Source organism: Oxyura jamaicensis, chromosome 1 (genome assembly GCF_011077185.1).
Source record: "Oxyura jamaicensis isolate SHBP4307 breed ruddy duck chromosome 1, BPBGC_Ojam_1.0, whole genome shotgun sequence".
NCBI classification, from domain to species: Eukaryota; Metazoa; Chordata; class Aves; order Anseriformes; family Anatidae; genus Oxyura; species Oxyura jamaicensis.
Genome location: NC_048893.1, coordinates 181,616,931 through 181,638,168, shown reverse-complemented (window position 1 = coordinate 181,638,168; position 21,238 = coordinate 181,616,931). Strand labels below are relative to the sequence as shown.

Sequence of the window (21,238 nt, the reverse complement as noted above, 5' to 3'; positions counted from 1 at the left end):
TTTTCAGGCTTTTGCATCACATAATACATACGTTTGTTACTTCTCTGCTTTTCCCAAATAGATTTTTTTTAGATTTGTCTTTGAACCATGGCATACATAATTCGTAAGTGTAGAAAGATCATGGAAGCTAGCTTTCTTTAACTGCTGAGTGTGCAGTGCATTTGTCTTCTGTTCCTGCATTTTAGTACCAGGCGATAGCCTGCTTAATATGGATGCTACTGTTAAATGTTTAAGATACTTGTTTTCAACTCTGAGCTCTTGTAGTTCTGTGCTTGGGTTTACCTGCAGCTCTGTGGAGAAGGACCTGGGAGTCCTGGTGGACAGCAGGTTAACCATGAGCCAGCAATGTGCCCTTGTAGACAAGAAGGCCAATGGTATCTTGGGGTGCATTCAGAATAGTGTTGCCAGCAGGTCAAGGGAGCTGATCCTCCCCCTCTACTCAGCCCTGGTGAGGCCTCACCTGCAGTCTTGTGCCCAATTCTGGGCTCCCCAGTACAAGAGGGACATGAAGCTCCTGGAGCGAGCCCAGATAAGGACTATGAAGATAATGAGGAGACTGGAGCACCTGTCATACAAGGAGAGGCAGAGAGAGCTGGGCCTGTTTAGCTTGGTGAAGAGAAGACTGAGAGGGGATCTTATCAATGTGTATAAATATCTGAGGGGAAGGTGTCAAGAGGATGGGGCCAGAATCTTTTCAGTGCTGTCCAGCAACAGGACAAGAGGCATGGAGCATGAATTGAAACACAGAAGTTCCAGCTGAATATGAGGAAACACTTTGTTACTGTGAGAGTGACAAAGCACTGGAACAGGTCACCCATGGAGGCTATGAAGTCTCCTCTGGAGATATTCAAAACCCACCTGGATGCCATCCTGCGCAATATGCTCTAGATAAGCTGGCTTGGCAGAGAGGATTGGGCTAGATGATTTCCAGAGGTACCTTCCAGCCTCAACCGTTTTGTGATTTAGTGAAGAATTGCAATGAACTTCCGATTATTTTTTATTTTTTTTTTTACAGAAACTCTACACAGTCTGTGATGTAGCAATGAATATCATTATGTCAAAGAGTACGACATACAGTTTGGAATCCCCTAAAGACCCTGTACTTCCAGCACGATATTTTACTCAACCTGACAAGGTATACTTTGGAGTTTAATTTTTCTTAAGATAAATCTATTTAAGTCTTTGTTAGTTGTAATTCAAGAGTTCTATAGATCTTGGCAACATTAGACTTCTGCCTATCATAAGTATTTATATACGTACATACAATCACTGGTTTCTTTTTTCTTTTTTTTTTTTTTTAAGGAGATGTTATTGTTCAGGTTAAAATTTCAAAAGCATAAATTATGTAAAAAAAAAAATAAATCTTTCATTACTACCTCCAAAATGTATATATCTTATTTATTGATTTTTTGTTGTTGTTGCTATTTTTCCCTTCTTTACAGAATTTCAGTAACACCAAAAATTATCTTCCTCCAGAAATGAAGTCATTTTTCACTCCTGGAAAGGTCTGTATATGTATATGTGTATGCGTATATATTTATATATATATATATATTATTAAAAAAATAATAATAGTAAAAAGAATAACTGATCTGTACAGTTTAAAAAACAAACAAAACCACCACTGTCTGGAAATTTTGGCTCCTATTAAAAGCCTAATCATTTTCAAATCTGTGCATGAAGCATCAGTCTTCTCCAGAATATTTGCTTTTGAGGCTTTCATTCGTTTACAGTTGAAGCTAGCGTGGTTTGCCATTACAGCTAAGCCAGTTTAACGGCTTGATGCTGAAATTGCTGTCCTACTGCTGTTTCTATTTTGCCAGTTCAGGTGCTTATCTAATCCAAATGGCAAGCTGGTTCAGGCAGCTACATCAGCTGAAAGCAAACTGTAAAAAAGGTGCTGAAATGGCTTACTGCAAGGTCAGGTGAGCACTCAGTAAGAAGAGGAGAGCTATAATGGTTGAGAAAAGAATATTGGTTTTGGTGGCAGCCAGCTATTTGATTGCAGCTCTGTCAGTTTCCTTCTCTTGTCATAACTTTCATATTTAAATGTTTATTGCATCATATTATAATTAAGACACTGATCACAGAAAGTGAAATGTGTGAATAGGCATAGTACATGTTAACAGTATCTAAACGTGTAGCTTAAAATAAAGGAAATATATTTTTGGTTTCAGCCCAAAGCAGCCAATGTTCTTGGAGCAGTTAACAAGCCTCTTTCGTCAGCAGGCAAGCAGTCTCAATCCAAATCTTCAAGAATGGAAACTGTAAGCAATGCCAGCAGCAGTTCAAATCCAAGCTCTCCAGGAAGGATCAAAGGGAGGTTGGTAGTCAACAAAGGGGCTTTGATATTTCAAGTATTTGTAATGGAAACTTTGAATATTTCTATAATGTTTTCTAAGTGAGAAACAGAATTATATTCTCTTATTTTGAAGTAAAGTTATAGTAGCACATTGTATAATGAAAACCATGAATTTGGCTTTCTAAACCCAGAAATAAAATTGATATTAGAGAGAAGAGGAGGAAAAATGTTCAAGCACAATCACAGAAGTAGAATCAAATTACATCCAGAGATGGCTGAAGGAGAGAAGGAGAGTCTCATACTTTTTTTTTTCATATATATCACTTTTCTTTTTAATACATATATATACACATCTGCATATCCTAGAAACTTTGTAGCCTGCTGTAATGTTAATATGTCATAGACAGTGAGGACTGGTAGGCCAGTGTGGTGATCTAGCATTAACTTCCTCCTCTATGAACTTGTCCTACACTTTGCTGGAATTAGCAGATAAACATTTCTGGATTTTAGATCCTGTGGTGGAAGGGGTGAAGGTACTGCGGTGTTAGCGAAGTTGTGTTCTAGTTAGCTATCTGTAAAATTTATACTTTATTTTGTGTCAGTTTTCTAAGTTATTAATCTCTGTGTCTTATGTTTGTTTGTTTAACCATTAATATTTGTATAGTCCCCACTATTCATCTTTCCTCACATTCATTCAAGACTGAGAGAAAGCTATGTTTGAAACTAAGACTAAAACCATTTAATTCTTCTGTGACTATTTAATATGTAATGTTAGCTTGAATGTAGTGCAGTGCTTTACAAGTACGTACAACTCCATGAAGATCACACAAAGACTTATTTCTTACAAGTCATGCAAGTTCATATACAGAAATATGTTACTGGCTAAGGACAGATTAGAATCCAGCTTCTTCATATCCAGTGAAATTAATCTGAGACTTGTACTGTTCTCCATCTGGTATATTTAAAAAATGCTGCACTTGCAGCCTAACATACTCTGTCATATTCATGGTTTCCCCAGCTCACCTAAGTTAAACTGATTAATATTTTGTATGGAGATACCAAAGAAGAAAAAGGGTCCACTAGAAGAGATGGTAATGATTTGCAGTGACGGTAGTGGGTTTCAGTGACTATGCTCAGGTTGAGTTTGTGATCTTAAGGGATATGGGCCTGGCTAAGATCAAAAAAACTTTTGCTTTTTAGAAAAGCTAGCTTACAGCTGTTCAAAGACTTAGTGTATGAAATCCCATGGGACACTGTCCTTAGGGACAGAGTATCTGATCTGAGTTAGCAACTATTCTAGGATATTTTTCTTAGAACACAAGAGCTCTCTGTTCCCATATGTAATAAATGAAGCAGGGAAGGTAGGAAACCAGCATGGCTGAACAAGAGCCTGCTGGTCAAACTTAGGCAAAAGAAGGATATGCACAGACAGTGGAAACAGGGCCATGTGCCCTGGGAACAAGTACAGAAATGCTGTCCGGATGTGCTGGGATGGGATCAGGAAAGCTAAGGCTCTGACAGAACTAAACTTGGCGAGGGATGCAAAGAATAACAAGAAGGGGATCTACAGGTACATTGGCCACAAAAGAAAGACTAATGAGAGCTTACCACCTCTGACAGATGAAGACAGAGAACTGGTAACAACAGATGTGGAGAAGGCAGAGGTACTTAACTTCTTTGCCTCAGTCTTCACTGGTGGTCAGGCTTCTCACATCTCTCAAGTTCCTGAACCTCTACATGGGGGGTTGGTGAGCAGAGTCCTTCCCACTATAAGTAAAGAGCAAGTTCAGGACCTCCTGATGCAACTGAATAACTACAAGTTTATGGGGCCTGATGATGTGCATTCCAGGGTCTTGAGGGAATTGGCTGATGTAGTTACCAAGCCACTCTCCATCATATTTGAAAAATCATAGCAGTTAGGCAAAGTCCTTGGTGCCTGGAAGAAGGGAAATATCACTCCCATTTTTAAAAAGGGTAGAAAGGAGGACCCAGGGAGCTACAGACTGGTGAGCTTCACCTCTGTTCCTGGCAAGATCGTTGAACAGATCCTACTGGATGCAATGTTAAGGCACATGCAGAACAAGAATCCGAGACAACCAGCATGGCTTCACCAAGGGCAAGTTGTGCCTGACCAATCCGGTTGCCTTCTATGATGGAGTGACTGAACCAGTTGACAAGGGAAGACCAACCAATGTTATCTACTTAGACTTCTGCAAGGCTTTTGACAAGGTCCCATGTGACATCCTAATGGTGACAACCTCACCATAACAAAGTGTTTGTGTTTTGGTTGGTCTGTGGGGAGCTTTGTTTGGCATATGAAGTTTATGCAAATGTATACAAATACACAGATCTCTTGTATCTCCTTAAGGCTTTTCTGTATCAAAAAGCTCAGTTTTTTCCTTTTTCCTTTTTTTTAACTGAGAAGGATGATTGATTTGGCTTACGATTGACATCCTCATTCTGAGACTTAGGTGCTCTATTTTGTGATATCATGTGATAACCGTAGTACCCAGAGTAAATGGTTCTCTCTGCAAGATTTGATTCAGGAATAGATTTCTTCTGAAGGTTGTTCTTAATATATATATTTTTAATAATTGCCTGCTATCTTATAATAATGAGGAGAACAAATGTTTATTGATTCTAGGCTTGACAGTACTGAAATGGACCACAGTGAAAATGAAGACTTCACACTGACTTCGCCATTACCAGGGAAGAAAACCGACAAAAGGGACGACCCTGATCTTGTAAGGGTGAGCTGTTTGGTTGCATTACAGATGTTTAATTTTAAATCACCAGGATTTTAAAAATTAATGTGCTGGTATTTTGTATGATTCAAGAAAATATGTTCTTCTAATCCAGATATTTTACATGAAACTGAGTTAATTTTGTAAATTACTGGAAAGTGTGCTTAGAGGAGAAAATGTAATGAAAACAGTTCCAATTTGTCTGTTTTGCATGTGTACCATACATTACATTTGCACCATATTGACCATTTTTGTAAGCTTTCAAGATTGCCAATTACAATTTGCAGGATATAGACAGGAACAGATTTTGCTAGAGTTAGGTTGATGACAATTAGTCCATGATTTGCCTCATGTTCAGGATTCACTGATGAAGTATTTGATACATTGTTCAAGTTGATAGCTTGCTTGGGCTTCTGTTCCCCAGTATAACATAGGGTTTTTGTGTGTGGTTGATGGTTAGTTAAAATGTGGTTGTGGAAGAATTAATTGGATTAACTTGAGAATGATCAACTATGCAGGAATTCTAGGGGAGCACATTAACCTGTCTTAGATTTCAGATTGCCTTCTGAGGTTGTAAAATTCTGTTTCATACATGTTTTCTTCTTTTGCTTGTAGCTAGCAAAGCAGTAATACCTCAATTGCAGCATTGATACATTATAATTCTCACCTTTTTTGGTATTGTCCCATCACTGATGCTAAGGCATGTTCTCCTTTTCCAGCCAGCTTTTTTTTTCTTTCAACAGCTATAAGGAATAGCAACTGCCAGTCCTCTGGTTATCTTGAATAGCAAGAGGGCATCATGATTTGACATTGGATTTAGAAATTCAGAGAAGAGTTTTCTGAATACCCATATGGATTCTGTTTTCTTGGGTATAACTTGTACTTGAAGGCAGGAAAAATGCTTGGTTCTGAGTGGCAGATATCACAAGGAGAAGTTATAGCATGGTTTTATTCTGTCTCTGCGCTGTATGATTTGAGGGTGAACGTTTAGTCTTGAGCAATATTTACATGTGTGTTATATCACAATACAGCAGAAAACACCAAAGAAAAGTCATAATTCTAAGAACCGTTCAAATAAAAAAACTTTCATATGCCACTAGTAAACTTCATTTTTTGTTCCTTGTTAACTTTTAGTAATTGTAGTAATTTGGGATATGCATGAAAAATAATACAAACAATATCATACTTATTACATCTACATTCTAAAATCTATTAAGCATATGCTATGTCACTGCTAGTTTTTTTTTTTGTTTTTTTTTTTTTGACTGTCTGACATTTCTCTGTTTTCCCGCTATGTCAATCTGTTGTATTTTTCTGGGTTGCTTGGAACATAGAAGGCTACTGCCTAGTAAAAATATCCTGAATTTTTGCTTGTCTTGAAGTCTAGATAACCAATTAAGCTGTAGTATCTTGTAGAAAACTGGCATGTAATGAAACAAGAAAAATAATGAATCTTTTGTCAATTAAAAAAAAAAAAAAGCCCTGTCCTTAAGCACAACATTTCATAGTATAACCTCGGAATTTGCTTTCTTACACTTGGCTTTCCTTTCAACTTTAAAATTTTTCAGACCAATATTGCCATCTAAATACATGCATTCTTTATAATAAACTTTAAATGATATAACACCAACTAATATGTGTAAGTTGTTAGTAAACTTCACTTATTTTAATTACAAAACTATTTTCGCAGTTTCATTCAGATTAGGGAAAGCAAGGCAGTTGTTGAAAGCTCTATTTTTTTTTTTGTTACAGATTAACAACTTTGTTTAAAAAAGAAAAAAAAATAGTTTCTGTTTTGATACGTTGCATCAGCTGTAAATCTGAAGGGTGTGAGTCCAAACGGCTGCTGACATGCAGTAATTTAGAAGCTATAGGTTGAATTCATAACTGACAAAACTTAAGTGATAAAGCAAATATAGTGCGGTATTTCACATATTTTTGAGGACATTTGTATCTCATTTTGAATATGTAAGCAAGCTGCTTATGGTGATTCAGAATTCAGTTTTCTTTCCTTAGGGCTAGGGAACAGACTATAACAAGTACTAACAAGGAAGCAGAATTTCCACTGAGGACCAGAAAGTCCAGGGTTTAAAGATGTCTCTATTATTTAGGTTATTTGTCCAGATTATAGCATAGAACAATATACTAGTTCTAAGGCTTCAGAACATTTCACCTGAGGGAGAAACTTTACTCTGAGACTCATAGATGCAACTGTACTTACCTGGTGAAAGGAGCTGCAATGTGACAGATGGGCCCTTTACTGCAAAAGCAAATAGAACAGGGAATAACGATACCTATGATCTAGATCAACAGTTTTGTCATTGAAACCATGAACTGGCATAATATGTCATCATTGTTCAAACATTCTCCTTAACGGTTTCTTTAACAGTTTCTCTTCTGAAAGCTTATGATTCAGAAAGGGTTCTACCTTTCTTGTAATGTTATATTTTGCTGAGCAGAACAAATGCTGAGTCTCAGTGCGACTGTGGTAGCAGTGCTTTGGCAGCTACTCCTAATTCTTGTGCTTTCCTCTATGATTACGAATCTAAATTGCCCACCATCTCCTGTATTTACTGCCTTGCCACTGCCAGCATGGGAGCTAGGCATAAGGACCCCGCAACTCTAAACAGAGCTAAAGCTTCAAATTGTCTGTTCCCATCCTAAATATTATCTTTGTATTTTTCTAATGATAAAAATATAGTTATGAATGTTTAAACCAATTGTGTTTGCCATAGTCGAGGATACAGATGAGGAAGACCTCAGACTACTTCTGTGATTTCACTGCTCATCTTTGAAATAATCTTTCTCTCGTGTTTGGCATTTTATGACTATACATACACGTTTATACTTTTGAAAAGGTTTTAGAAATGAATATGGTAGACAATCTCAATTTCTTTTGTAACCTGAAGGCTCTTTGTCTTGTTGTGGGGAAGTCTGTAGCTTTTGTGCATGTGTCAGTTCAATATGGCAGTTAATTTTTTAATTTAAAGATGTAATCTTACCTTTTCAGTCAGAGATTGAGAAGCCTAGAGGAAGGAAGAAACCAGCTATCACAGACTCAGAAGAGAAACTAAGCATAGATGACCTGAATAAACTGGGACAAGAGCAGAAACTTAGAGGTAGTCAACGGGGAAGGAAGAGACCTGCAGTTGTTTCAGAATCTGATGAAACACAATGGCAAGAGGAAAAAAGGCTAAAAGATGATGTAATAGAAAGTGAGGATGAACAGAACAGTCCACCAAAGAAAGGGAGAAGAGGACGCCCTCCCAAAGCAAATAATGGGGGAACACCAAAGGAAGAACCACCAGCAAAGTCATCAAAAAGGAGCAAAAAAAAACAAACGCCAGCAGCAACAGCAGAAGAGGAGGAAGAGGAGGAAGAAAGGCAAACTGAAAACATTGAACAAAAGCCCAAAGGCAGGCAAAACAGGACAACGAAAAGAACACAGCAGAGGTAAGTCTGTCATCTTGTAAGCTGCATCTTTTTTATCCTTGGACATTAGTTATAATTTGATACTTTGCAATTTGGGTCTTCCTCAAAACAGAGCAGAGCCATCTGAAACTAGTACAGTTGAATCAGCACAGTCTACGCCACAGAAAGGACGAGGAAGGTCATCAAAAACACCACCATCACAGCAAAAAAAAGTGTAAGTGGTGAATATTTTCTGAATTTGTGTTTAGTAAAAATTTAAAATATGCCTCTGTGCCCCCAAACAATCATTTACTGAAAACATTTCAGAATACTTTAATTGACAGTTATGAAAATAAATTGCCACTGTTATTTCTAAAGTGTTTTCCCCAGCTGCTTCTCCTAGAGCATCTCAAACTAGAGCAAATGGGCTACAAGTAAATGTAATGTGCCCAGGTAGCTTATATGTAGCTTTGCTCTTCTAGGAGAAAAGTCAATAGAGTACATGAGGGCCTTGAGGATAGGGCTTTATTAGGACTCCAGGAGCAAAAAATGTTCCTGTTTGTTCTAGACAGGGAGGAAGAATCAAATTGTTACTCTTCACAATACCATTTCACCACAGTAAATCTATTCTGATTCTCCTTAAATGAAATGTCAATGACTTTCTAATTTGTGGACTCCTCCTTGTAAGGTAATGTATTATCCACTTGAATCATTTCCAAAGGAATAAATTGTGCCTACAGTCTATGGATAATAGTTCTAGAGAACTTTGAGGTGTGTTGAGCTACAAAATAAAGGTAAATTCTGTGGCTGGCTTCATTTTCTTGTGCTTACTGTAGAAACTACAGGTATCTCTGCCTTTTCTATACATGTACATGCAATATATGTAAAGCAGAAGTGTACAAGTGGACAGAAAAATAAATCTGGAACATGGAAGAGATTTGCAACATACTTCTCCAGGACCTGGCATTAAATGCCTTAGGGCATGACTTACACACATCTTCGGTTTGGCATTCTGTATTATTCTGCTGCCAGTATTGTTTTTCTAGCTTCTGGGCTTAGCATCCTGTTGATCTTCCTCTGACAGGATCCAGATTTGTGTGTCCAATTTGCCTGTCCCTGGCAGTCTTTTTTCTTCCATGCCTGAATTCCTTGCTAAACAAATTTGTACCCTCTGCTCCGGCATTTTGCACCCACAGTATCCCAGCCTTTCCAGTGTTCTGTTTCTTACCTCTTTTCACTTGTATGTAAAGAGATGAGCCTAGCTTGTTAATCATTCTCCTGTTTCCTTTTCAATTCTCTTACTTCTGCCAGAGCCTTGGAAAGCTTCAATCGGGCTATTCTGTATTGTTTTTTCAAAGGATGTCAGGTTGCTTGGTTGGTGCTGAAACTCCAACTGTACTATAATTATTATGTGTAATTCAGAGGTTTTATTCTAAACTGATTTTATCATGGGTCTCATGGCTGAACATTCCCATCACATGTATGGTTTGAAGCTGTCAGAGAACAGTTGTTTTGGTCTGTATGACCCCACTGGGGCTTGAAGCCTGATGTCTGCCTGGAAGAGCATTTCTGTATTGATTTTATCTAAAAACTCACCTAGTTTGGATGCACCAAGACAGCTTCTCAAACCAAGCCAAAGTGCAGTAGGTGGGATGATTCAGTGATTTGATTCCAAACTCTGCTAATGACACAAACCAAAATGGTAATGTGAGTGCAGCTGTAGTTTTGGATACGTATCCAGTTGTCTTTTTTTTTCTTTTTTTTCTTTTAATTTTCTTTTAAGGTGGGGAAGATGTAGGGGAGACTAGTTCTCATTTTCAGCAGCTGGAATGGTTTTTTTTTTTTTTGCTCATGGTTCAGCTCTAATAACTCACTTAAGATATTGTTGAGTGATTGTTCTTGGTTATCCTGATTAAGGTAGTATTATCCCGATTATCCCTAGCTCTTAACACGAGCTAGCTTGGAAGATCTGCTTTAGGTCCACTATAGTATTAATTTCATAAATAGCAACATGCGAGTTCTTCTAGGTCTGTAAAAATATACATGCAGCTACTTAAATTCTGTGGTGTATAAACTGTTAAGAAATAGAAGATACCTATTTGTTCAGAAGAAGAAATAAAAAAAAAAGTTGCTGTCTGTTTGCCTTTTCCTGGTCACTGGTCACTGTTGTGTGTCAGCCTTCTTGGCCTGTGTTCAGACACTGAAGAGAAATATCTGTCCTGTCTATGGATGCAAAAATTATTCCATGTTGTAGTCCTGCTTCTTTATTCTGGAAGAATTTGGTCTCCAATTGCTGTTGCTCACCCTCCTATTTACACCAGTAGTGTTCTTTCTACAGATGAACTAGAAAGGCATGTAATATGTCCTTTGTATGTTTCCATATAAATGGAAATTTTAAGGCTGCTGTTCTTATAAAGAGGAATGTTTGTTCTCTTGCAGAGTTCATACATGTGCCGACCCATATGGCATGACACTGATCTTTATTTTTTTCCCTGATTTTAGCCGTGCAGGACGTTCCAAACAAGCAGCCAGTAAGGAGAATGAATCTAGTGAAGAGATGGATGTATTTCAGAGTACTTCACCTGTCAGTGATGACATTCCCCAGGAAGAAGTAATGGAAGAAGAGGAAGTCTCCACAATCAATGTAAGAGAAATTCCTTAGCTTTTTTCTTTTTTTTTTAATCTGTAGCGTCCTTTCTGTATTGATTGACTTCCTCTGTTCTTGTAAGCGTCCCCTGTAACTTAACCTTCCTCCTTGAAAATGAATGAGGTGTTTGCCACCTCTGTGTTTTACAGTGGCACTGCAGTGTAGTTTCTTATAGAATCTGCATTTCTCAGAAAATATCAGTTTTTGTCAAGTATCTTAAATTTTCTATTGTGTGTAGCTTTTTTTTATCTGAGTTTCATAGTACATCATGGGAATTATTTTCTGGGCAGCTTGCACCTATTTTTGTCAGCTAGATTATAATAGTGAGTTATGTTTCTTTATGCAAAAGAATGCAAAATGAATAGCATCAGATAACAATTACAGAAACTTGGAGCAGAATTCTAAACAATTTTTTCCTCTTACCAGCATATGCAAATATGTTAAAATAGGTTTATGTATTTAATTCTTACAAATACGTTAGGGCTGTCAGTAGTAATAGTGAAGATGTAATTGAGAATGTCTTTCAACAAATCTGATGATTGAAGTATCTGTGGACACTAGATTACTTTTTAACTCTTGAAAGATGCAGGCTTACTAACACTAAACAAATTTATGTCCGGGCCATTGATCAAGGCTTGCACCTATGATAGAATGAGTAATTAATGACACTGTATACAGTTACTTAGATGTTATGATGAAGTAAGCATTTTTCCCATAAACTACATTTATTCTTGACTTTTTTCATAACTTATTTTTTTCTGTTAAATATTTAAAATACTTTTTCCCCGAACAGGTGCGTCGCAGAACTTCGAAAAGGGAAAGGCGATGAGTGAGCATGTAGTTATCAGCCTTCCAGGTGAAAGCTTTGAAGAATGCTTTTAATATAAAGCTTGAGACTGAACGAAGCTGTTAGTGCACAATGGGGTTGCTGAAAAAAGACAAAGCCTATTTTACTTTTACTACCCCTGCATTTGCAGTCCCTAGGTCACAAGCTTTAGCCACACACATGTTGATATCATTAACTGTGGATTTTTGTGAAGTGTAATGTGCGCTGGCTTTGTAGACATATGAACTAAAGAAGAAAACTGTAAATAGTTCTTTTTTTAATGTTTCTGACTTCTAAAGTGCTTGTATAGCTTTTATCTGCGGCTTTAAACTGACAGTGCCCCACTGTTTATTGGATCTATTGATTTAAAAAGGAACAGTTTGTTAAAAATTGATCTCAAGCAATATCTGTCAGTGTTCGTATTTGTACTCTTGTTGACATTTAACTGTGAAAAAAAATCAGTTGAACAAATAGTGCCACTTTTGCCACTATTTGTTAAGAAGAAGAAGAAGAAATGCAATAGTGTTTGTTTCCTTCATGAATCTAACCTAGTGTTTACCTTTAGGCACCTACCTATCATCAGAGGTGCTAAATTACTTTCTTTTACAGTTGAACGATGTTGGATAGAATAATACAAGAGATGCAAATTGTGGAAGAAGTTGTTTGACTTGTTTTACGCCTCAGTATTGATTCCAGACTTTTCTGGACTTCTAGTGGCATTGAAAATTCAAAAAAGATTTAAAATATTATAATTTTAAAAGTGTGTTATTAAATAATGTACTGAATACCCTCCCCATTTTATCTTCCCCTATCAGTTTTTATTAATCTACTGTATCAATAAAATTCTGTAACTGAGTTTTTAATAGTCTAGTATGTTAATGTGTATAGATATTTCCTTCTGAACATGATGTTCACAAAGAGCAAATTATTACTACATTATAATACGAAATCTGATATATAAACATTAGTGAAAATACAGTTCTTATTACAATGTAAAGTTAATCACAAAGAAAAATTTTATTGATGCAGTGTGTCTTTATAAAGCTGTTCTTGAGAGCCAAGTGTTTTGTATTTTATAGTGAAGTTGCATGTTTATGAAAAATGTGCTGAAAATGGGATGTAATGTTTTTTTTGGAAACTCGTATCTAGCAGTAGTGTATGGTAGGTTGCCTCATGAGAGAACCTTCTATTGAAAGTTTATTGTACTTTTTTCTTTTTTTTTGTGAGCCAAATTTTTTTGGTATGAAGAGCTAAGATTTTGTTGAATGATTGCAGTCAAGTTGTTGATGATTGCAGTCAAGGTATTCAAGATTTGAATGAAGCTCCATTTTTATTTTATGCTACCGTAGAGAAGGTTGTATTTGTGTTTTTAGGTATAATCTGAAAAAAAAAAAAAAAAAAAGGAAACAAAATACTTAGTCAGTATCCTGTATGCAGTTTTACAGTTTACAAACTGTCTTTGAAAACCAAAATGTATAGGTTACTACACTATGCCAAGCCAAGCACACACTGTAATTTCAGGTGCTGTTTTCCCTCCAGTTCCCCACCGTTGACAACATATGAAAAAAACAGTTTCTAATTTACAAAAGAAGTAATCTCATTGAATAGTGGAGCATTTTCATACAATCCATCAAGAAATATGTTATAGTTGCAAGGTGGCCTGTGAAGATTAGAGGAAAGGATAATACCGAAGCACGGATTTACCCATTTCTGAACTATGATATCACTAGTAAAGAAACCTTTAGACTTTTTTCATTCTGTATTTTTTGTTACTGATGTAAAAAGTGTTTTAAACAACTGATTATTCTGCCTCTGCTTAATTCCCCCCCCACACCCCAGTATCGAGCTTTTCAACATTTATACCTATAGGTATGGGGGAAATACTGCCTAAAAAGGCCATTATGGTTGGTTTGAATTGACTTTGAAATAGTTGGCACAACTGAACTGGCTTACTTAGGCTTCAGCAGTGCAAATGCAAGTTGTTTTTTTATTTTGTTTTGTTTTGTTTTTCCTTTATGGTATAAAATGATTGAAAGCTAGCTTTATATTTTCCTCTTTGACTGAATTGCACTGAAAACATTTATGGAAGATGTATCTTTAAGTCCATTTTATACAAAAATATGAAAAATTGATGTTGAAACTGCTGCAGACTCTTGAGGCTTTATGTGCATAAACACGGTTAGGTTAAACTTCATCAAATATTGATGCACATTACTGATCATAATGTTTAATGTAAATTTTAAACTATAGTTTTGCAATTTAAATGTTGATTTCTTGGGTTATAATGTGTAATTCATTATTTCTTGAGAAATAGGCACAGCAAATATTTCATTCTTATATTCAAATCTCTTCTAAGTTCATTCTCATCTCATAAAGAAAATGAATATTTTATGTACTAACATTTTGAGATCTGCGTACAGTAGCTACAGTAGAGTATAATTATGTATAAAAGATAAATTGCTAACATTCAGTTAGCATGCTCTTCTGCAATGATAATGTTAAGTTTATAAAAATGTACTGTATTACATTAAAAGATCAAATTGAACTCACTGTAACAAGTTCCAGTATGAAATTTTTATGAGATTGCCGAAGTATCTTGCTGTACTTTGCAGCAAATTAAGCTTACTTGTGGTAAATTTCTTCTTGCTGCAGTGCAACAGGAAACTTTTAGTGATCTGTAGTTCATATGTAAAATGCAAACAGTGACTGTAATCTTCATACTAGAATAATTCACTATAATTCCAGAAGCTTGTTTTTTTTTCTTTTTTTTTTTTTTTTTTTTTTACTTTTCACCAACAGAGATTATTAATATTTAGGAGAAGCTAATCCACCAACAGGAATGAGATAAATGAAATTGCTTGACAGTTGTAGTGTAAGTACACCTTTTCCACCTAGGATAATCTGGATTCCTATATTAATTATATTTGACTCTGCCAATTGACTTTATTTTCTGGCAAAACTGAATCCTTTTTCAAATATTCTGTTGTTTGCTGTTTTGACATTTCAATCTATGTGAACAAAACCAGAAAAAAAAAGCATTCATATTAAAGACACTTCCACTGAATATGAATATGTTCAATTTGTGACTAACTTGCAAAAAGCTTAGACTTGAAGATTAAATACTTCACTTCGGCATAGTATTTGTCATCTGACGTTCTCAAGAAAACCCACTTCATATAGAGCTGTGAGTGCATTTGTATTGCTATTGATTAATATTTTGCATGTGTAGGCTTTGACACGTTATCAAAGTCTGATTTTGTGAGTATATGCAGTAGGCTTTGGATCCTGCAAGTTTACATCCCTGTGGTTTTGTGGGGTTTAGTTCTTAAATGCATTTGTCATGTGCAGATCCACATACATTGATACGTTTCAATATCCTAACACTTCTGCAAACAGGACATGTAGTGGAAAGGGAGTATACATGCATATTGAAATGTGTATAGCCCTGACATACCAAATTCTGAGTTTGTAGATGGAAACTTTTTTGCAAACCCGTCTATGTTTAAAAAAACATACATATTTTGTAGAGATTGATGTATCTCTACCTTATCAAGGTAGGTGCAGTACATACTTTACAAAGAATTTTTGAAATAAATGCATTCAGGTATACCACCCCATGCTTGTCTAAGGCAGCATGTCTACAAACGCATGATTAAGACAAGTACTTGATGGCCATTATTCTTCTGTTAGACTGCTGGCTCTTTTTTTTTTTTTTTTTTACCGTTACGAGGACCAGAAATGATAAAGTTGACCTAACCAAGACCTTCTGTCCAGCCATCCAGCAGGAGGAGCAGATTGTTTTTAATTTTCTGTTGTGCTTACAGGTTGTCACTCCAGTCTTTGCATCTTTGTTGGATGTTGCCTTCACATATGCCTGCTAATTTTGATGCAGTTTCCTAATCCTGGCAGAAGTGACTTACGTTATATAGACATAAATAGAATTCCTGCTGTGTCAAGAGGTTTATCCACATATTTAGGACACGTGCTTCATTACGTGTATTACAGCTTTTGGAACTCTGTTGCTTGTGGAAAAGTAAGAAGCCAGATATTGGCAAGGGGGAAATACAGGGGAAAATAATTCTTTTCAATTTCTATCTAAAAAAATCTGTCCTCTGCACAAAGTTCACCAAGTGCCATTATATTTGTATAGGCAGGATAAACATAGTATCATACAGTGCGTGTATGGAGTAACTGAAAGGTTTCACATTTGACATTTTCTTTTCAGTGCCTCGCTACAGTCATGGTCTAGTTCATAGTAGCACATTTGTTTATGTAATGATAATGTATGTGTTGTTTTTTTGAGATAGCAGCATTCTATCTATGTAAGAAGGAAGAAAGGCTCTCAAAAGGCTCTCAAATACCGATTTCCAGTCCCGCAAATCAGTATCGCAGTAACCATGCGATAAGTTCAGAATTAGCTTTAACATATATAATGTCTTTGGAGGATGACTAACGTCTCGTAAGATATTTTATTTGACTAGGTGCGTTTCTGATACTTGTATCTTACCTCACATGCACAGATAAAAAGGAATGAAGTATTTTGAAAATCAAAGCAGCATTATTGAATACATTTCCTGCTTAGAAGTAATTTTAGTATTAAAAAAAAAAATGCAGTTCACAATTTTGTTGTTTCTGAACAGACTCAGAGAACTAAAGGTTTCAAATACTTGGTTTGATAAGACTCAGTATTGTTGGATTTCTTAAATTTTCTAGACAAGATACAATCACTCCAATTACAACATTCAGTATAACAGAAAATGTGAGCTCAGTAACAGTCTTAGTAGTAGTAATTTCTGGTATTATAATACAGAAGAAAATGTTAGAATGAAACATTCTTCCCCTAAAACCTTTAATATGTTGAAAATACATGCTGGTAATGTAAGACAGCTTTCTTCTAAAGTCACAACTTGAAATAGTCTGGTTGGGAAAATCTTTGGATTTTTTGGTAGATATAATTAAAGCTTATTGATTTCCATGTTTCTTGTAGTACATTTATATTCAGCAAAATTAAATTATTGTAAACTAAAGATATTTTGAAGAACTGAAGAGTTTTTAATCCATACTTATTAAAAAGTAGGGTTAGTTTGAAGTAGCGAGCTTTTTTTTTTTTAGCCATATCTATATATGCAGTAACATTACACGAACCTGGTGTCCACCAACGTTTCTCTGGAGCCTTTGACCCACATACTGAAAGGCAGTAGAAAATGCCTTTATGTGCTCCCCAAATGGCAACTGCTGTTGTCCTTCCATAAATGTTACTTTCAAAAGATAAGAGCGGGAAGAGGAAGGGAGAGCAAGGTGACCGTTTTATTTACCTTCCGTTTATCTTCTGCTGTGTTATATACGGCTTAGGTGAGTGAGAAATTTTGGGGTATGTAGGTGTGTTGAGTGACAAAATAGGATGTTAGAAATGAGTTACTAATTTGAAAGGTGTCACAGAGCTGACTAAAGGGTAGGGAATCAACAGATGAATGAGATGGAAAAGTAGGTACTCAATATGAGGTGGCCGGTGGTAGGAGTCTTCTATTCAAGCTGAAAGCCCTCACGAGGGAAGCTAAGTTAGTGTTTTTTTTATTTGCTGTTATTTTTTAAGAAAGACCTGTGGATATGTTGCTTTCTTTGATTTGGAGGAAGAAGTAGTTGGAGTGTTGAAATATATGTAAAAACACCCAAAGAATTGAGACTAGTGCTCAAGTGGTGCTAGTGCAAAGTGAGGCTGGTAGCTGCTACTGAGGCCAAATTTCATTTGTAATGGATTTGAAATAATTATGAACAGGCAGATTCTAACCTCCATAGGTAGGAAGGTAAGATAACGAATCATCCATCTCAGTGCAATGCTGGAAATGAGGCGAGAGGTCAAGACAAGCAATTTGGAAACGAGAACTCTAAAATACGTCAAATTGTGCACCTGTGAGCATTGTTGCACTGCAGATAGCAATGATCAGTAATGGTGTCCTCTACATGGCCTCATGAAATCTTTCAACTTGAGTTCTTTTATTAGCAGCTTTTTGCGAAACCCTGATGATCCAGTCATCTTCAGTCATTTCAGTATGCCTTCTTAGCAGCCTGGAATGGTCCTGCCCTCCCCTCGTAAACCTCACATACATAATGCTCTCTCCTAGATGCCCTGTGACTTATCCCTGGTCATTGCTACTTTCTGTTCCCTTCAGTTGGCCACACCAGCCAAGTTTCTGAATCTTCTAACTCATTTGTTGTGAAGGAAATGCAGCTATCGTGCTGCTTGTTTCACGGTCGTCAAGTTGTGAAACGAAAGCAGTCATTTGACTGCTGCCCCCCTCCAGCACATACTGGAAAAGGTGCGTACAAGCTCTGGCTTTGAACTAGAGAACTACTACATGAACTGCTACGCTTTGTTATCTCCGTTTCCTGTTGTCTAGTGAAGAAAGCTCTTCCCGACGTTGTAGTAAATCAAAGTTGTGAAACCATCTTCCAATATAGTAGCCAGCATTATCCAATGAAATGGCAAGTAAGGAGTACATAAGTAGCCAAGTTTGGTTTATATTGTGTTTTGTATTTGGGAGAATAAAAGGAGGAATAATTTGGAGGGGTGTTGGGCAGCAGTTTAGTTCAATTCTTGTTGCTTGTCTTAGGGAAGAAGCAAGTCTTTGATACAAATGTGAAAGAAAAATGGAGATTTTGCGGCAGGGGAGATCAAGTTTGCCAAACAGTTTTCTTGGGTTCATGGAAGGAACAAGAAAAGTTACTCATAAAATATGTATCACTTTAGAAACTTTTAATGATTATGTGCTTGGGTACTATCCTGACCAACGTGTGGAGATGGGTTATGGGATATTAATTTTGCATGGGGTAGCATTTTAACCTCCACCTGGATCTAAAATTGAATTTTGTTTTCTTTGTCCTAAGCTGCTCTGTTGTTTGTATTGGTTGTTTTTTGACAAAACTCTAGTATTTCATATTAGATCAGTACCTGTTACCTTCTTTCCTTTTTTGTATTTATCCAAAATAAGGAAACGAGAGACAGCCATAACATGGAACTAGTGTCACTAAGGGCTAACATACGAGTTTAGATCAAATCCTCAATGTATCAGGAGTACACTTTAAATCCATACTTAATTCACTGATTTATTCAAAACCTATGACTACCTTGTCAATTTTTTTATACTACCATTTGATATTGAAATTGGAACATAGTTTTCTTTTGTATTGTTTTCTGTTTATGTAAGTTGGGATAAAAGAGCCAATTGTGATCTACCTATTAAAAACATATATGTATGTTAATAGATGACGTAGTGTGTTGCTGCTACATACCAGAGCATCACAGAAAAACCTTGTATGCTGTTTGACCTCAAATACTTGTTTTCAGTGTAAACCAATCACTCCTCTTGGAGCTTATGGAGCTGTAAAACAGCTTTCAGCAGTCAGGACCTCCCTTCTGTTTGATACACATACGCTTACAGATACCTTCTTTACGTATACAAATACTTGGCATAAACGGCAAAATGAAGGTGGAGCTTTGAAATGCTGTCTGTAGAGTCTTCAGAGAATTGCAAAACGTTTGTCTGTGAACGATGACATGCACACTTACTAGGAGAATGAACTGCTTAAGGTTGGGGAGTGTTTTTGCATTATTCAGAGAGGCTGCTACTCCATTCTCCCTCACACACTGTAAGTCTGTATGGGCAGCGTGCTTAATGCCAGTGGTGCTTCTTTAAACTTCCTAATGAAATAGAAAAATGGCACACGCAAAGCAGTGTGGTCTGTTCTCTTCTTAGCAACTGACTCAGTCTTTAGAAAGACTCAATGGGTTGTGCTTAAGAAGGCATCTCCTGCAGGTGCAGGGGCTCTGGTTTGGGTGGGGAGCAGTTTTCAGATGATCCCCTGCCCTTTCAGCTAAGTAGTAGGAGAGAAAGGGACACATTTCAAAAACAACTTCAAAAAAGTGCCACTTTTTCAGGTCTGTTTGCATATCGAGATTGGCTTGGGCGTACTTCACTTCTCAGAGGAAACAACTTTCACCAGGGTTAGTAATAAAGACAGGGAACATCCTTCTGAAGATATCTCACCCTATCTCAACACGCATCCACGCTAGGCCAATATGCCTAGCTCAAGCAGGGACTAAAGAGTCTCAGTAGATCACCTGTCTTTAGGAGCTGATGTGGCTTTGGCCTTTGCAAACGAGGGCTGTGTGGGTTGCCTGGAGGTCCCTGGTGACCTTACTTCTGTACCTGAGGAGCAATGCCGTTGTTCTTGCTGCCATTCTCAGCAGGAAAATGTAGTCCTTAGTCCTGGAGCTGTCCCTGCTTAGGACTCACCATGCCATTTAAATACAAGACTGATGAGGACCTGTAGGTAGTTGTTAAGTAGCTGAGTCATCCCATTGTACTACAAAGGGACTAAAAACAATTCCATCCTCAGTTGGAATTCCTGGGATGAATCATTCAGACAGACAAGTGGAAGGCTTCTGAAGGTGGATCCCCTACTTGAACCTGGATTCCCATAGTCTTGGTCATGAAATGTGATGTTCCTGAGCTATTACCTCTACGAGACACAGGCAGATACTGGCCTGCACATCACTTTCTGTTGTCTTTCAGCCATATTTCTCAATTCCTCTATCGTGTTCAGTTCAAAAGCAGGAGTTTCAGCCAGAAAATTGCTTCAAGTCTTTTTCTTGTGAGCCTGTTGCTTTTAGGTCTAATTTGTATGTCACAGTTTTGATATCAGACGGCACTTTGATTTTTTAACTGCATAGGTTCAGAGCTTAGGACATGTTTTAAGCTGTTCATTTCTCCTGCAGGGCTTCTGTCGAGGTGTTCTGCTACTTGTAATTGGTAATTATCTGACAGGAGAGTAGCCTGTGTCCAGGCATTTTATGAAAAAAATGTAGTGGGTTGGTGGTCAGTGTTCTGTCAGAACCCAGATGAGTCTTGGAGCAGCTGCTGAAGGTCTGCTCCGCCCTAGTTAACCACTGTGCATCTGTCTGCCTGCAGCCTCATCTGTGCTTTCATCAAGCTAAAATCAGATTTCACCACTCAAAAGCTAGAGCTGATGAGCTGCATCTGGTAGGGTGATGCTACACACACTGTGGTGGGGTTTCTTGAGAATCTTCTCCTGTGCTTGATAGTAGGTCTCCCTCCTTGGCAATCTCCAAAAGCTGCCTGGACGTGGTCCTGGGCAGCCTGCTCTGGGTGTTCCTGCTTGGGCAGGGCTGGCACCAGGGGCCTCCAGGGGTTTCTGCCAGCCTCAGCCCTTCTGTGATTTCAAGGGAATGCCACAAACTCTCCTGAAGAAAAAGTGAGTTAGTGTGTGCTTAAGGAGGGATCCTAGAG

The 21,238-nt window shown here is 37.2% G+C and overlaps 1 protein-coding gene across 3 annotated transcripts in view; it reads left to right on the top strand.

Moving 5' to 3' along the window:
• Window positions 1-16,005, top strand: part of PDS5B (PDS5 cohesin associated factor B) — a 111,751-nt gene extending 95,746 nt beyond the window's left edge. Inside the window, exons 28-35 of one of the 3 annotated variants that reach the window (XM_035324661.1) lie at window positions 1,016-1,135; window positions 1,443-1,505; window positions 2,178-2,323; window positions 4,947-5,046; window positions 8,057-8,499; window positions 8,591-8,692; window positions 10,960-11,101; window positions 11,898-16,005. In XM_035324661.1, the coding sequence (XP_035180552.1) occupies window positions 1,016-1,135; window positions 1,443-1,505; window positions 2,178-2,323; window positions 4,947-5,046; window positions 8,057-8,499; window positions 8,591-8,692; window positions 10,960-11,101; window positions 11,898-11,933 (1,152 nt within the window). In that variant the 3' untranslated portion in view covers window positions 11,934-16,005. Of the gene's footprint in view, window positions 1-1,015; window positions 1,136-1,442; window positions 1,506-2,177; window positions 2,324-4,946; window positions 5,053-8,056; window positions 8,500-8,590; window positions 8,693-10,959; window positions 11,102-11,897 lie in introns of all 3 variants that reach the window. The other 2 variants (XM_035324651.1, XM_035324667.1) reach the window with 2 other exon arrangements.
• The last annotated feature ends 5,233 nt before the right edge of the window (window positions 16,006-21,238 follow it).